Source organism: Bos mutus, chromosome 27 (assembly GCF_027580195.1).
Source record: "Bos mutus isolate GX-2022 chromosome 27, NWIPB_WYAK_1.1, whole genome shotgun sequence".
In the NCBI taxonomy this organism is placed as follows: domain Eukaryota; kingdom Metazoa; phylum Chordata; class Mammalia; order Artiodactyla; family Bovidae; genus Bos; species Bos mutus.
The window spans coordinates 11221701-11240400 of NC_091643.1; the positions used below are offsets into that span (position 1 = coordinate 11221701).

At 36.5% G+C, this 18700-nt stretch overlaps 1 protein-coding gene across 1 annotated transcript in view; it reads right to left on the reverse strand.

Moving 5' to 3' along the window:
• ADAM32 (ADAM metallopeptidase domain 32) overlaps nt 1-18700 on the reverse strand; it is a 169401-nt gene that overhangs the window by 58844 nt on the left and 91857 nt on the right. Inside the window, exons 13-14 of the mRNA XM_070364108.1 lie at nt 8712-8804; nt 7197-7395 (exon numbers count right to left, since the gene is read on the reverse strand). Coding sequence (XP_070220209.1) covers nt 7197-7395; nt 8712-8804 — 292 coding nt within the window. The remainder of the gene's footprint in view (nt 1-7196; nt 7396-8711; nt 8805-18700) is intronic.

The following is an 18700-nucleotide window of genomic DNA, read 5'->3' on the forward strand; positions in this document are numbered from 1 at the left end:
TTTTGTATAGTTCTTCTATGCATTCTTGCCACCTCTTCTTAATATCTTCTGCTTCTGTTAGGTCTTCTGCGTGAAATATTCCCTAGGTATCTCTAATCTTCTTGAAGAGATCTCTAGTCTTTCCCATTCTATTGTTTTTCTCTATTTCTTTGCCAAAGCCTTTGACTGTGTGGATCACAACAAACTGCGGAAAATTCTTAAAGAAATGCCTCATGAGAAATCTGTATCCAGGTCAAGAAGCAACAGTTAGAACTGGACATGGAACAACAGACTGGTTCCAAATCAGGAAAGGAGTACATCAAGGCTGTATACTGTCACCCTGCTTACTTAACTTATATGCAGAGTACATCATGAGAAATGCTGGGTTGGAAGAAGCACAAGCTGGAATCAAGATTGCCGGGAGAAATATCAATAACCTCAGAAATGCAGATGACATCACCCTTAAAGCAGAAAGTGAAGAAGAACTAAAGAGCCTCTTGATGAAAGTGAAAGAGGAGAGGGAAAAAGTTGGCTTAAAACTTAACACTCAGAAAACTAAGGTCATGGCATCTGGTCCCATCACTTCATGGCAAATAGGTGGGGAAACAATGGAAACAGTGTCAGACTTTATTTTTGGGGGCTCCCAAATCACTGCAGATGGTGACTGCAGCCATGAAATTAAAAGATGCTTGCTCCTTGGAAGAAAAGTTATGACCAACCTAGACAGCATATTAAAAAGCAGAGACATTACTTTGCCAACAAAGGTCCACTTAGTCAAAACTATGGTTTTTCCAGTAGTCATGTATGGATGTGAGAGCTGGACTATAAAGAAAGCTGAGTGCCAAAGAATTGATTCTTTTGAACTGTGGTGTTGGAGAAGACTCTTGAGTACCCTGGACTGCAAGAAGATCCAACCAGTCCATCCTAAAGGAAATCAGTCCTGAATATTCATTGGAAGGACTGGTACTGAAGCTGAAATTCCAATACTTTGGCCACCTGATACAAAGAACTGACTCTTTGGAAAAGACCCTGATGCTGAGAAAGATTGAAGGAAGGAGGAGAAGGGGACGACAGAGGATGAGATGGTTGGATGGCATCACTGACTTGATGGACATGAATGAGTTTGAGTAAGCTCTGGGAGTTGATGACGGACAGGGAAGCCTGGCGTGCTGCAGTCCATGGGGTCACAGAGAGTCAGACATGACTTAGCAACTGAACTGAATTGATTTCTCCCAAGCCAACCAAAGAATCTTCTGACATTTCTCATCTTTTAAGGGCTCATATTATTAGTTGAGGCTCCACTTAGAATGATCTCCTTTGGATTGATTCAAAGTTGACTAATTATGGACCTTAATTAAGTCTTTAAAATCCCTTCATATTTTCTGTATAAACTAATCATAGGGACGATAGTCCACCATATAGTCACTGGTTCTCATCCAACTCAGAGGGAGGAATCTCCAAGAAAATACCACAGTAATGATGGGGAAAATCTTAAGAGTTCCACCTAGCAAAGTTACTTTCTCCAGAATGAACCATGCTAAGTCCAACGGGCCATCTATAAAATATAAAAGTAGGTAATAATATCTACCTTAGTGGATTATTATTAAAATTAAGATGATATTATTTAATCACTCAATTTTTTGCCTTGTCCTAATTCTATCTCTTTCTACAATTTTTAAACATTAGCCCATCAAAGGTGATCGTGCACATACTGTGAGGCAAATAACATTATTCTGAGTATTGACAGTGTTTAATCAGTTCAGTCGTGAATCTGAGACTACCAGGTTAGGAATATTCTTCATCCAACCCTATCTTTACTAATCCAAATATTAGTAAAATATTCCTTCTAAAGATACCAATGTGCCCTATTATTAATTTCTCCCTTGAATATCCTGTCTCATGTTAGGGACTTTCTCTCAGCTCAGTCTGGGTTTTGCATGGTAATATGGAAACACCAAAAGGGCAATATGTTGAAAATGTTAAATTGCATGTTAAATATTTCCATAAGTCCAGTATACTGACCAAGTCTACAAAGTAAGAGAATTTGCCTTTCCACAGTCCAAATGGTATATTTAGATTCCCTCTACCTTATTATCAAATGCTATGAGGCACAATCCCCTTCATAGATCACAGCCTTGTTGTGGCAAAGGGGCTTGCTTCACCTTCAATGAAGCTATGAACCATGCTGTGTAGAGCCACCCAAGATGGACAGGTTACAGTGAAGAGTTCTGACAAAACATGGTGGAGGTGGTGGAGGTGATGGAAACCCATTCCAGTATTCTTCCCTGGAAAAAGCCATGAGCAGTGTGAAAAGGCAAAAAGATATGACACCAGAAGATGAGCCCCCAGATCAGAAGAGGGGTAGAGCTATTGGGGTAGAGCAGAGGACAGTTATTGATAGCTCCAGATAGAATGAAGTGGCTGGGCCAAAGCAGAAACAATGCTTAGTTGTGGATATATCTGGTGGTGAAAATAAAGTCTGATCCTGTAAAGAACAATATTGCATAGGAACCTGAAATATTAAGTCCATGAATCAAAGTAAATTGAACGTGCTCAAGCAAGAGACAGCAAGACTGAACATCAACATCTTAGGAATCAGTGAACCAAAATAGATAGGAATAGGCAAATTTAATTAGGATGACCATTATATCTACTACTATTGTCAAGAATCCTTTAGAAGAAATGGAGCAGCCCTCACAGTCAACGAAAGTCTGAAATGCAGTACTTGGGTGAAACCTCAAAAAATGACAGAATGACCTCAATTTGTTTCCAAGGCAAACCACTCAACATCACAGTAAACCAAGTCTATGCCCCTGCAACTGTGTGTAAGAAGTTAAAGTTGACCAGTTCTTTGAAGACATACAACACTTTCTAGAACTAAAACCAAAAAGATGTCCTTTTCATCATAGGAGATTTGAATGCAAAAGCAGGAATTCAAGAGATACTTGGAATAACAGGCAAGTTTGGTCTTGGAATACAAAATGAATCAGGACAAAGGCTAACAGAGTTTTGTCAAAAAAAACATGCTGGTCATAAAAAATACCCTTTTCCAACAACCCAAGAGAGGACTCTATGTATGAACATCACCAGAAGGTCAATACCATAATCAGATTGATTTTATTCTTTTCAGATGAAGATGGAGAAGCTCTATACAATCAGCAAAAACAAGACCTGGGTTAATTGTGGCTCAGATCAATAGCTCTTTATTGCAAAATTCAGGCTTAAATTGAAGAAAGTAGGGAAAACCACTAGGCCATTCAGGTACGACCCTAATCACATTCCTAATACAGTGTAAGTGATGAATAGATTCAAGGGATTATATCTGGTAGAGTTCCTGAAGAACTGTGGACAGATTTGTAACAAAGCATCCCAAAGAAAAAGAAATGCAAGAAGGCAAAGAGGTTGTCTGATGGGGCTTTACAAATAGATGAGAAAAGAAGAGAAGTGAAAAGCAAGGGAGAAAGGGGAAAATATACCCAATTGAATTCAGAGTTCCAGAGAACAGCAAGGAGAGATAAGAAGACCTTCTTAAGCAAACAACACAGAGAAGTGGAGGGAAACAACAGATGGCATAGACTAGAAATCTCTTCAAGAAAACTGGAGATATCAAAGGAATATTTCATGCAAGGAAGGGCACAATAAAGGACAGAAACAGTAAGGACCTAACAGAAGCAAAAGAGATGAAGAAGATGTGGCAAGGATACACAGAATAATTATACAAAAAAGTCTTAATGACCCACATAACTACAATGGTGTGGTCACTCAAGAGAGGACATCCTCGAGTGTGAAGTCAAGTGAGTTTTAGGAAGCATTACTACTAACAAAGCTAATGGTGAAAGAAACCCTGCTGAGCTTCTATTTAAAATCATGTATGTGGGGTTCTCATATGTATGAACTAAAATCTTATTTCTCCAGTTAATCTGTCTTCTGTCATTTTAATTATTTGACCAGGCAAAAGAACCAGAGAAGTTAATGGGGATGGGAAAAAATAATTAAAATAAAGTAGAAGCACCTTGGACTTCAACCAAAGCTATGATCAAGCATTTAAAAATAAAAAGAAAGTCAACATACAGAAATTAGTTGAATTTCTGTACACTAACAACAGCTGAAAAAAATTTTTTTCAATTCCATTCCCAATAGCATCAAAATCAATTTGATACTTTGGAATAAATTTAACCAAGTAAGAGATGTATAGCCTGAAAATTACAGGATCCTCATGAAAGAACTCTAAGAAGACACAAAAAGGAAGACATTCCACTACCACAGGTCAAAAGCATTTACATCATTAAAATATCCATGTAGGGACTTCCCTGATGGACCAGTGGTTAAGAATCTGTCTTGCAATGTAGGGGACATGGGTTTGATCCCTTGTCAGGAAGCTAAGACCTCACATGCCACAGAGCAACTAAGTCTGCACACCGCAAGGACTTAGTCTGTGTGCCGCAACTAGAGTCTCTGTGTTGTAACAAAGATCCTGTGTGCCACAACTAAGACCTGAGAGAGTCAAATAAATAAAGAAAAAAAGAAGTCCATATCACCCAATACCACCTACAGATTCAATGTAATCCCTAACAAAACCCCAAAGGTATTTTTCATAGAAATATAAAAAACAAATTGAAAAGATCAAGAGATCCTGAATAGACAAAGCAATCTTGAGAAAGAACAAAGCTAGAGGTACACTTTCCTTATTACAATTATATAACAAAGCTATAGAAATTAAAACACTATAGTACTGGCATAAGAATAAACAAAAAGACTAATAGAATAAGATTGAGAGCCCAGAAACAAGCCCCCACAATATGCTAAACTAAGATTTGACAAGGGAGTCAAGAATACTCAATGAGGAAAGGAGAATCTCTTCGACAAATAGTTTTGAGAAAGCTGGACAGCCACATGCAAAAGAATGCAATTGATCCCCAACCTCACACAGCTCAAAAAAAAATGAATTCATAAAAACTTAAAGGCAAAAACAGAAACGTTAAAACACCTAGAAGAAAACACAAGGGGAAACCTACTTAACATGGGTCTTGGTAATGACTTTTTCAATATGACACCAAAAGCATTAGCAACAAAGGCAAAAATAAAAAGTGGGACTTCATCAAGCTGAAAAGTTTTTGCACAGAAAAAGAAACAATTAAAAAATGTACCACTCTGGCATATGGATTATTTTGAGCTAAAGGCTATCAAAAAGTATATATATATATACTACCCTTCCCTTAACTACCTAGAAGAATTTAAGTTAGGGACTTTTTTCCCCCAGAAAAAGATTTATTATCAAAGATAAATTCTATCTCACTGGCCCGATCTGGATGGCAGGGCAAATATATAATTACCAAACATCTGCTCTTCTTATCATCCTGTGAATGACGCTCCTGTCCTTAAAAGCCCCAGGACCCTATCTCATTCCTTAGTGCAGGACAACATATACAATTAATTTTATCTTTCTGTCTCTGAACCTCTTATATGATCTCTGAGTCTCTCATGTTATGTGGGATTCTCATATGTATGAACTAAAATTTTATTTCTCCAGTTAATCTGTCTTATGTCATTTTAATTATTTGACCAGGCAAAAGAACCAGAGAAGTCAATGAGGATGGGAAATTTCCCCCTTCCTGACAGTGTGAATCAGCAAAGAAAACATGAGATATAAATACTCAGCAACATGGACTCCAAGCAACATGGCATTATGCTAAGTGAAATAAGTCAGACAGAGAAAGACAATACTCTATGATAACCCTTATATGTGGAATCTAATTGAATTCAGAGAAACAAAGAGTAGAGTAATAGTTATCACAGGCTGCAAGGTGGGGAAAATGGGGAGGTGTTCAAAGGTTACAAATTTCCAGTTATAACATGAAAAAATTGCTTGGAATCTAACACACAGCATGATGTTTATACTTAGTAATATCAAATTATATACCTGAAAGTTGCTAAGAAAGGAGATCTTAAATGTCCTCACCATGAAAAAGAAATGGTAATTATGTGACATAATGGAAGTTTAGCTAACACTATGGTGGTAATCATTCTGAAATATATAAAAGTACCAAATCAATAGTTGTACAACTTAAACTTATTAATGTTATATGTCAATTGTGTATCAATAAAGTTGGTGGTTGAAGAGACTTAAACTTACCTGAAACTATAAATATACTAGAAAAAAAGAGAGAGAGAAAGCTCTTGGGTACTAATCTGGGCAATATTTTTTGGATGACACAAAAGCACAGGCAACAATAGACAAGAAGGACTGCATCAAAATAAAAAACTCAGCAAAGAAAGTAAGCAACAAATCACAAATGAAACCTACAGAATGGGAGAAAAAATCAGCACACCATATAGCTGATAAGGGATTAATTTCTAAAATATGCTACTCATAATTAAATAAGAAAGATAAAGAGATTTAAAAATAGCAAAGGACCTAAATGGATATTTCTCCAAATAAAAGCCAAATGACCATCAGATACGTGAAAAGGGACTCAACATCACTAATCATCAGGGAAATGTAAATCAAAACCACAACTCACACCTTTTAGGACAGTGTGTTATCAAAGAGAAAAAGACAATAAGTATTAGCAAGAAGGTGGAGAAAATTAAACTTTTATATACTGTTGATGGGAGTGAAAATTGGCACAGTCATTACAGAAAACAGTAGACAGGCTTCTCAAAAATTTAAGTGCACCACCTTAGGATCTAGCAAGCATATTACTGGGTATATACATGCAATATGTTAAACAGATGACTATGGCAATTATTTCATATTGTATATGCATATCAAAATATTAAGTCATACACCTTAAACATATTCTTAAGAAGTTCAAAAACTAAAAAGAGATTTTGTGTGTGTGTTAGTTGCTTAGTCGTGTCCAACTCTTTGCAGCCCCATAGACCACAGCCCCACCAGGCCCCTCTGTCCATGGGATTCTCCAGGCAAGAACACTGGAGTGGGTTGCCATTTCCTTCTCTAAAAGGAACTATAGAAAGAAAGAAAGTGAAGTCACTCAGTCATGTCCGAATCTTTGCAACTCCATGGACTGTAGCCTACCAGGCTCTGCCATCCATGGAATTTTCCAGGCAAGAGTACTGGAGTGGGTTGCCATTTCCTTCTCCAAAAGAGAGACTTTAAACAGAATAAATAATTTAAATATATCTAATTGACCACTGTCTTGGTAATGTTAATGACAATATTGAGGACCAACTATATAGATGTTACAAAACAATACCTTTTCCAAATATACTCTCACAACGTGCATCAATATCTTGGCAGCCTCCATCAAAACAATAAGCTTTTCCTCCTTCACATTCCTGTCCATTGAGTATAGTTATATCAGCCGGGCACATTCCTGAGCTTCCATTACAAAACTCAGGAATATCACATTCAGGATGTGCAGTGGGCCTACATACAGCACCTGCTTCCATAAACTAGTAGAAATTAAAATATAAAAAGTAAAGCATTATATATGATTATTGTGTTTACCAATATTTAATCTTGCTCTAATTCCATGTATAGCTTGATGAAGTACTTATTCATTAGTGTCTCTCAGTATCTTCCTGTTATAAAAATTATAATAGTCATATTGAAAAAACTGAATGTTATCAACCAAAACAAGAGGTAAGGAATATGCACAAGGAAAAGTATATTACAAACATGATACAATGAGAGCCCAAGTTTTGGCTAGAAGGCAGGAAAATTAGCTTTTAGCTTGGGATAATTATTGCTTTAGGGAAAATTGTGAAATTTAGGTACTTTCTAAATAAAATATACTTATTCAAACCATAGTTTTAAAGTATGGAATATCGGTAATTCTATGAAAATGTGAAACCAAAATAACTGAGAATAGAATGCAAAGAATGATTAAAAAGGGGGTTCAACTACTAAACTCTTTGGGAAATAAGGAACCCAATAGTAAACTTTCTCCTGACTTATCCTATGGGTCATTAACATTTTCATGTATAGCATTCTTAAAATTTATATAAAGAACATTAATTGGGCATTTATCTCCTACTTCTTAATTGATGGCTTCTAGTTTATACTATAAAGATCACAGAGGAAAGAATTAACCATGGTAAGATTCCAGGGGTGGGTAGGGGGAACCGTATCAGTTAACTAAAGTGAAGAACACAGAACCAGTGGCAGGTCATTCAATAGAGGGGTTCTCATGTGATGAATCTGTCACATATATGTTGGAAGAGCTGAAAAGTAAAACAGGGGACAGGAATGAACATCTTCATCATATAAGCTAAAACATAACCTTTAAGTCAAATGGTCTTTGTATAACAAATCCATAGTTTAAATTTGTGCTGACATGCAGCATTTGGAAAGTGTTATATCTAGTGAGTTTCATTATTTATGCATTTATTGGAAATTGCTTTATCTTTCAATTACATACTCACAAATACCCATCACAACCTAAAAGATCATTTTTATAAAGATATAAATATTGGATAAAAGAAATGAAAATAGTCCCTTTCAATGAAGATGTTCTACATCAAAGAATTCTGTCATAGCTGGCAATCAAGGCTTAAAACCAATAGCATCATTAGGGAGAATAATGGCATTATAAGGAGGACTCAACATCCAACTATAATTCGTAAAATTAGACACATCACTCTGAACTTATTTTTGTCTTTACATGAAAAGTTATGTATTTTGAGTTACAGCTAAGAGTCTGTATTCAAAAGTAACCAAGACACATTTCATTTTATACTTAGAAGATGGTAACAAACTAAAATCGTACTTGACAGTCGTCACAGCATGATCCTTCACTGCATTCTGTTTCTGGTTTCATCAGACAAGTAAGAGGATCACAACAGCTATCAGGTCCACAATCCTATAAATGAGTGGAATACACAATAAAACTATGTCATGGAAATAATATAAACTTTGGCAAGAGCTATGTTACACAGTTTTTTAATTGGGGGAATATGCATGCTATCAACATTTATAGACTTTTGCATCTTTAAACAATTAAAATTCTATGGTGGAACTTACTCTTAATCAACTAGAAAACTGGGAAGAATATATAAAACAACTTTTTTTTTAGAAACTAAATATTATAACAGAGAAGAGTGGCACCTCCAGTGACTAAATGGTGAGAGGAAAGGGGAGATACAGATCAAAGGGTACAGACTCTCATTGATAAAATGAGTCTGTTGTCAGGATCTATAGTTAACAATACTGCATTATACAGGGGACATTTGCTAAGAAGATAAAAATGTTTTTAATGATAACTGTGTGAGATGATGGACATTTCAACTGGTTTGATCATGGGAACCATTTCACAATGTATACATACATGAAAACCTCACATTGTACATCTGTAAACCTTAAACCATATACAATTTTTATTTGCTAATGATACCTCAATAAATCAGGGCGGGGGGAGAGGTAGGTATGGGACTTCCCTGGAGGAAGTGGTTAAGACTCCATGCTTCCAATACAAGGCATGCGGGTTAGATCCCCCATGGAAATAAGATCCCACATTCTTTGGGATACAGTCAAAAAATAAAGTTTAAAAAAATTTAAAAGGGGTGAGTAGAGTTTAGACCCACTGCAAAGTTAGAAAGAACAGTCCCCAAGAGTGTCCTCATTTTCACCAATCACAAGCTCAGTGGATTCGCAAAACCACACTCAGGTTTTATAATTTACTGGAAGAACTCATAGAACACACTGAAAGCTGTTAATACTCACAGTTATGGTCTATTATATGGAAAGGATACAAATTAAAATCAGTCAAGAGAAAAAGCACTGAGGACAGAATTCAGGAAAAGCACTGAACATGGAGCTTCTACTGCCTTTCCCCCATGGAATCACAGACACATCACTCTCCTAGCACTGATAACATGATGCTTCCTAACGAGTTCTATGAGGCCAGTGTTAGCCTAATATCAAGACCAAAGACATTTCAAGAAAGGAAAATTATATATCAATAAACATATATCTCATAAATAAATCTAGATCAATCAATAAATAGATCTAATAAACACAGATGCAAAAATCCTCAACAAAAAAAAAAATTAGGAAATTGAATCCAACAATGTACAAAAATAATTACATCATACAACCAAGTAGGATTCATCACAAGCATGAAAGGATGGCTTATTATGCAAATATCCATTAATACAATCAATAATACTGATAGACTAAAGAAGAAAAATCAATGGCCCTCACAATTGCTGTAGAGAAAGCATTTGACAAAATCTAAAATCACTTATAAAAATGTTAGCAAACTAGAAATAGAGGAAACGTCTTCAATTTGGTAACAACATCTAGAAAAAAAATCTTATAGGATCTGTATGATGAAAACTATAAAACTTGAAGAAAATCAAAGAAAGTATAAATAAATGAAGAGAATGTTCATGTTCATGAATTGTTAAAATGTCAGTTCTTCACAACTTGATGTTCAATGAAATTACAATAAAAAGTCCAGCAATTGTTTTTTGAATTGTCAAACTGATTCTAAGGTTTATATGGAAAAGCAAAAGACAGAGTAGCCAACATAATGTTGAGGAAGAGAAAGGAGAAGGAGGAGGAGCAATAGAAGGAAGAAAACGGCAGGACTTAAAATACCCAGTTTCAAAAATCAATAAAAACTATAATTATGGCACTGTAGTATGTACAAAGGAAATCAGTCCTGAATATTCATTGGAAGGACTGATGCTGAAGCTGAAACTCCAATACTTTGGCCACCTGATGCGAAGAGCTGACTCATTTGAAAAGACCCTGATGCTGGGAAAGATTGAGGGCAGCAGAAAAAGGGGACAACAGAGGATGAGATGCTTGGATGGCATCACCGACTCAATGGACATGGGTTTGGGTGGACTCCAGGACTTTGTGATGGACAGGGAGGCCTGGCGTGCTGCGGGGTCGCAGAAGAGTCGGACAAGACTGAGCGACTGAACTGAACTGAAGTACGTACAAAAAAATAGATAAAATAGTTTATTAGAACAAAATGGAGACCTCAGAAATTAACCTACATAGAGATAATAAAATCTTTGATAGTGGAACAAATATAAATCAGTGGAGAAAAGGTTTTCAATAAATGGTGTTGGAACAACTGGGCATTCACATGAAAAACTCTAGATATTGACTCAACACATTTCACACACACACACACAAATAATAATTCAAAGGGATCATAAATCTAAAATTAAATTCCAAAACTATAAAATTTCTAGGGGGTTAGATTTAAGGGGGTAAATCTACTGTCGAGTGTTCTTTCACAATAAATAAACGGGAATAATACCAATCTTAAACAAATTATTTCAAAAGGTAGGAGTAGGGAGCATATTCCAACCCTTTTTATGAGCCCATAATTCATTGAAACATGTGAAACGTCATGTATGAAACGAGATGCCAGTCCAGGTTCAATGCACGATGCGGATGCTTGGGGCTGGTGCACTGGGACGACCCATAGGGATGGTGTGGGGAGGGAGGAGGGAGGAGGGTTCAGGATGAGGAACACATGTATACTAATTAAATAATTTTCTATTAAAGAAAAAAAAAAGAAAAAAAAACAGAAGAAAAGATTGTAAAAAAAGAAAAAAACTACAGACCACAATCCCCTTCTAAAAATAAGTTCCATAATCCTGAACAAAATGGTAAATTAAAATGTTTATATATATATATAAAATAACCCAAGTGGGGCTAATCTCAAGGTTGCATGATAGCTGGGTTAGTACTCAAAAAGCAATGAATGAAATGCATCATATTAATAGAAGAAAAAAAAAACAGAAAATTCATATGATCAGCTCAATAGAAACAGAAATATTTGACAATATTCAACACTAATTTTTAATTGAAAATTCTTAGCTAACTAAGATTACACTTAATGTAGAGAAATTGAAAGCATTTCCCCTAAGATCAAGAACATGGCAATAACACCCACTCTCAATATGCCTATTCAGTTTTTGGAACTTTATTTCTGAGGTCTCCATTGTGTTCTAATAAACTCTTTGTCTATTTTTTGTGTGTACTATATTGCCATTATTATAGTTTTTATTAAGTTTTGAAACTGGGTATTTTCAGTCCTTCAGTTTTCCTGAAGACCTAGCTAGAGTAATTGGGAAAGACAAAAAAAAAAAAAGGAAAGTTAACCAAATAAAAAGAGAAGTAAAACTGTGGTTATTTGCTGATAATATGATCCTATATACAGAAAATCTCGAAGAACCATCAAAAAACTAGAGTTACTCAATGATTTCAGTTAAGTGGCAAGATACAAAGTCAACATACAGAAATCAATCACATTCCTTTAATAATGAAGATTCTAAAATAGAAATATTAAAAATCCATCCCATTCACAACAGTATTAAAAACAACAAAATACTTAGGAATAATTTTAACCAAGAAAGTGAAAGATCTGCCTAATAAAAATCACAAAACTTTGCTGAAGAAAATTTTTAAAAAGATATGAAGACAAGAAGAAATGGAAAGATATCCTATGTTCATGGATTGGAAAAATTAATATTATTCAAACGGCTATGACACAAAACCATCTACAGAGTCAACATAATCCCCATAAAAATATCAAAGGCATTCTTCACGATAATAGAGAAAACAATCCTAAACTTTGCATGGAAGCTCAAAAGACTACAAATAGGCAAAATAATTCCTAGGAAAAAAAAAAAAAAACCTGGCGGTATCATGCTTCTGAAATTCTAACTAAACTACAAAGCCACAGTAATAAAAGCCACAGGTATGTGGAAACACAAAAGATCCCCAACAGCCAAAACAATCTTGAGAAAGAAAAACAAAGCTGGAAGTATCACAGTCTTTGATTTCAAATTATAGCTGGTCCTCCATATGTGTTAGTTATGCACCATGGATTCAACCAATCTTAGATTGAAATTATTCAGAAAAAAATCCAGAAAGTTCCAAAAAGCAAAACTTAAATTTGCTGCATTCTGGCAATTATTTACATAGCATTTACATTTTATATACAAATATTTACAAATCATTTACATTGTACTAGGTATTAGAAGTAATCTAGAAATTATTTAAAATAGTAGGCGTATATTGGTAGGTTATGTGCCATTTATAAAAGAATTTTAACATGCATGGATTTTAGCATCCTTTAAGGGTCCTAGAACCAATCTCCTGTAGATATCAAGGGACAACCATTTCCTATAAAGCTACAGTAAGTAAAACAGTATGTTTTGCTTCCTACAAAGTTACCATAGTCAAAACAGAACGGTACTGGCACAGAGTCACAGATCGATGGAACACAATTGAGAGCACAAAAATAAACCCACACATGCACAGACAATAAATTTACAACAAAGAATACACTACAGAGAAAGGAGAGTCTCTTCAAAAAATGGTGTCGAGAAAACTGTATGGCCACATGCAAAAGAAAGAAACTAGACTACTACCTCACATCATAAAGAAAAATGAACTCAAAATGGATTGATTTGAATATAAGACATGAATCCAAAAAATTCCTAGAAGAAAATGTAGGCAATAATCTCACTGATATCAATCTCATAAGGGTAAGGTTTTTGTCACTCTGAATTGAAAGGCAAGATAAACAAAAGCAGAATAAACAAACAGGACTACATCAAACTAAAATGTTTCCTCACAGCAAAGAAAACCATCTCAAATGAAAAAGCAACTTACTGAATGAAAATATATTTGCAAATCATATATCTGATATGGAGTTAATATCCAAAATACATAAAACACATATACAACTCAATAACAAACAACCTGACTAAAATAATGGACACAGAACCTGAACAGACATTTCCAAAGAAGACACAGAGATGGCCAACAGGCACATGAAAAGATGATCAATATAATTATTAGAAAATGCAAATTAAACTACAATAAGACATCACACACCTTTTAGAATAACTATCATCAAAAATAAAACATAACAAATGTTGGAGAGAACACAGAGAAAAGGGAACCCTAGTCCGCTATTGGTAGGACTAAAAATCGGTGCAGCCACTATGGAAAACATTACGGTGATTACTCAAAAACTAAGAATCAAATTATCATACAATCCGCTACTCCACTTCTGGGTATTTATCCAAATAATACAAACACACTAACTAGAAAAAAATATATGCACTCTGTTTATTGCAGCATTATTTATAACCAAGATGTGGGAACAACCTAAGGGGCTTCCCTGGTGGCTCAGATGGTAAAGAATTCACCTGTAATACAGGAGATGCAGATTCAATTCCTGGTCAGGAAGATTGCCTGGAGAAGGAAATGGCTACCTACTCCAATATTCTTGCAATATCCTTACATGGGAGACTCCCATGTAAGAAGCCTGGTAGCAGGCTTGGGGTCCTTGGGGTCACAAAGAGTCAGACAAGACTGAGCGACTAAACATGCACAAGTATGGAAACAACCTAAGTGTCCACTGGTGGAAGAATGGATAAAGAAGCCCAGTATACATAAGCAATGGAATACTTCATGCTCCATCCCTCGGAAATGTCCGACTCTTTGCAGCTCTGCAGACTGTAGCCTGTCAGACACCTCCTCCTCCTTGCTGGGATTTTCCCAGCAAGAATACTGGAGTGAGTTGCCATTTCCTTCTCCAGGGGATCTTCCCAACCCAGGCATCAACCAGGGTCTCCTGCATTGCAGGCAGATTCTTTACCACTGAGCCACAGGGGAAGTCAATGGAATACTTACTCATCCATAAAAAGAATGAAACCTTGCTGTTTGCAACAACATGGATGAACCTTGAAAGTATTACACTAAGAGAAATAACTCAAATGGAGAAAGACACCATATAATTTCATTCATATGTAAAATCTAAAAAAGAACAAAGCACTCAAAAAAGCCAACTAAACAAAACCAAAAAACCTCAGAGATACAGAAATCAGATTAGTGGTTACCAGAAGGAAGTGGTTTAGGAAGTAAGAGAAATGGGTGAAGGGAGTCAACCCTTTGGCATTGGATGGTAAGCAGACTTGTGGTGCTGATCACTTTGTAATGTATACAGATGTTTAATTAGAATGCTGTACATCTGAAACTTATATAATAAAACAAACACCAATATGATACTGGGACACAAATAAACGTGTCAATCAGCCAAAGGGAACAGAGAATTCAAAATTAAACTCTGGCATATATGGTATACTAATATTCAACAAGGAAGTCAAGAGTATCCAATGAGGAAAGTATACTCTTTTCAACAACCAGGAAAACTAGAGAAACACATGCAAAACAATGACATTGACTCCTATCCCACAATACCCAGAGAAATTAGCTCAAAATGGATCAAAGACTTAAACATAAGATCTGATACCATGAAACCCCTAGAAGGAAATGTAGGGAAGAACCTTAGATACTGATCTTGGGTATAAATTCTGGAGCATGAGGCCAAACTGCAGCATGGACAAACTACAAAAGAAAAAAATCAACAAACGGGACATCAAACTCAAAACCTTCTGCGCCTCAAAAGAAACACTTACCAAAATGAAAAAAAAAAACCTACATGATGGGAGAAAAATTCTGCAAAGCATGTATCAGATAAGGGGTTAATATTAAACATATATAAAGAACTTTTTCAATCTGATAACAAAAAAAAAAAACACTCCAATTTTAAAATGAACAGAAGAACTAGATGTTTTTCTGAAAAGACATACAGATGGCCAATAGGTACATGAAAAGACACTCAACATCACCAATCATCAAGAAATACGAATCAAAACCACAATGAGACATCACTTCCCACCTATTAGAATGGTTATCAGTAAGAATACAAGAGACAACACATACTGGAAAGGATGTGGTGAAAAGGGAAGCTTTATATATTGTTGGTGGGAATGTAAATTGGTCCAACCAATTGGTCCACTGTGCAAAATAATATGGAGGTTGCTCAAAAAATTAAAAATAGACCTAACATATGGTCCAGCAATTCCACTTCTAAGTATATACCCAAAGAAAATGAAAACTTAATTTCAAAGAGATATATGCACTCTGTATTTATCACAGTATTATTTACAATACCAAAGATATAGAAACACCCAAAACATCCATCAATGGATTAATAGATAAAAAAGATGTGCTACACACACACAATGGAATGTTTTTCAGCCAAGAAAACAGAAGCGATCCTCGCATTTTCAACAACATGTACAAACCTTGAGCACATTATGCTAATGAGATAAGTCAAACAGAGAAAAGAAGAATTGTGTGATATCACACATATGTGGAATCTAAAAAATTTAAATCTGTGAAAAAAACAGAGTAAAATACTCATTACCAGAGGTTGTGGAAACAAAGGAATAAGAGTGATGGTATTTAAGGTACAAACTTGTAACAGATAATAAATAAGCCATAGAAATCTACTGCACAATATAATGAATATAGGCAATACTACTTTACTATACTGCTAAGCCACTTTAGTCGTGTCCGACTCTGTGCGACCCCATAGACAGCAGCCCACCAGGCTCCGCCGTCCCTGGGATTCTCCAGGCAAGAACACTGGAATGAGTTGCCATTTCCTTCTCCAATGCAGGAAAGTGAAAAGTGAAAGTGAAGTCGCTCAGTCGCGTCCAACTCTTAGTGACCCCATGGACTGCAGCCCACCAGGCTCCTCCATCCATGGAATTTTCCAGGCAAGAGTACTGGAGTGGGGTGCCATTGCCTTCTCCGACTTTACTATAGTGAAACGCAAAGGAGAAAAGGAAAGATATATTTATCTGGATGCAGAGTTCCAGAGATTAGCAAGGAGAAATAAGAAAGCCTTCCTAAGTGATCAATGCAAAGAAACAGAGAAAAAATATAATGGGAAAGACTAGCCATCTCTTCAAGAAAATTAGAGATACCAAGGGAACATTTCAAGCAAAGATGGGTGCAATAAGAGACAGAAATGGTATCAACCTAACAGAAGCAGAAGATATTAAGAAAAGGTGGCAACAATACACAGAAGAACTACACAAAAAAATATCTTAGTGAGCCAGATAACCACGATGATGTAATCACTCACGTAGAGCCAGACATCCTGGAGTGTGAAAACAAGTGGGCCTTAGGAAGCATCATTACGAACAAAGCTAGTGCAGGTGATGGAATTCCAGCTGAGTTTTTTCAAATCCTAAAAGATGATGGTGTGAAAGTGCTGCACTCAATATGCCAGCAAATTTGGAAAATAGCCGTGGCCACAGGACTAGAAAGGTCAGTTTTATATCCAATCCCAAAGAAAGGCATGGAGAAGGGAATGGCAACCCACTCTAGTATTCTCACCTGGAAAATCCCATGCACAGAGGAGCCTGGCGGGCTACAGCCTATGGGGTCGCAGAGCTGGACACCTTTGAGTGACTAAGCACACAAGAAAAGCAATGCCAAAGAATGTTCAAACTACCACACAATTGCACTCATCTCACACGCTAGCAAAGTAGTACTCAAAATTCTCCAGGATACGCTTCAACAGTACATGCACCAAGAACTTTCAGATGTTCAAGCTGGATTTAGAAAAGGCAGCGGAACCAGATATCAAATTGCCAACATCCGTTGGATCATAGAAAAAGCAAGCGAGTTCCAGAAAAACATCTACTTCTGCTTCACTGACAGCACTAAAGATGCTTCAGCTTCACTGACTACACTTTAACTGTGTGGATCACAACAAATTGGAAAATTCTTCAAGAGATGGGAATACCAGACCACCTTACCTGCCTCCTGAGAAACCTGTATGCAGATCAAGAAGCAACAGTTAGAACTGGACATGAAACAACAGACTGGTTCCAAATTGGGAAAGGAGTACATCAAGGTTGTATATTGTCACCTTGCTTATATAACTTACACGCAGAGTACATCATGCGAAATGCCAGGCTGGATGAAGCACAAGCTGGAATCAAGATTGCCGGGACAAATATCAAAAACCTCAGACATGCAGATGACACCACCCTTATGGCAGAAAGCAAAGAGAAACTAAAAGTGCCCCCTGATGAAGGTCAAAGAGGAAAGTGAAAAAGCTGGCTTAAAACTCAACATTCAAAAAACTAAGATCATGGCATCTGATCCCATTACTTCATGGCAAATAGATGGGGAAACAATGGAAACAGTGACAGACTTTATCATCTTGGGCTCCAAAATCACCGCAGATGGTGACTGCAGCCATGAAATTAAAAACGCTTGCTCTTTGGAAGAAAAGCTATGACCAACCTAGATACATGTTGAAAAGCAAAGACATTACTTTGCTGATAAAGGTCCATATAGTCAAAGCTATGGTTTTTCCAGTAGTCAAGTATGGGTGTGAGAACCGGACCATAAAGAAAGCTGAACACCAAAGAACTTACGCTTTTGAACTGTGGTGTTGGAGAAGACTCTTGAGAGTGCCCTGGACTGCAAAGAGATCAAACCAGTCAATCCTAACGGAAACCGTCCTGAATATTCGTTGGAAGGACTGATGCTGAAGCTGAAGCTCTTGTACTTTGGCCACCTGATTTGAAGAGCTGACTCATTAGAAAAGACCCTGATGCTGGGAAAGACTGAAGGCAGGAGGAGAAGGGGACGACAGAGGATGAGATGGTTGGATGGCATCACCAACTCGATGGATATGAGTTCAAGCAATCTCTGGGAGATGGTGATGGACAGGGAAGCCTGGCGTGCTTCAGTCTATGGGGTCACAAATAGTCGGACATGACTGAGCAATTGAACAACAACAAATGTACTATACTTATGCGAGTGTGTGTGTGTGTGTGTGTGTGTGTGTACATGCTCAGTCACATCCAACTCTTTGAGACCCCATGAACTGTAGCCTGCAAGGCT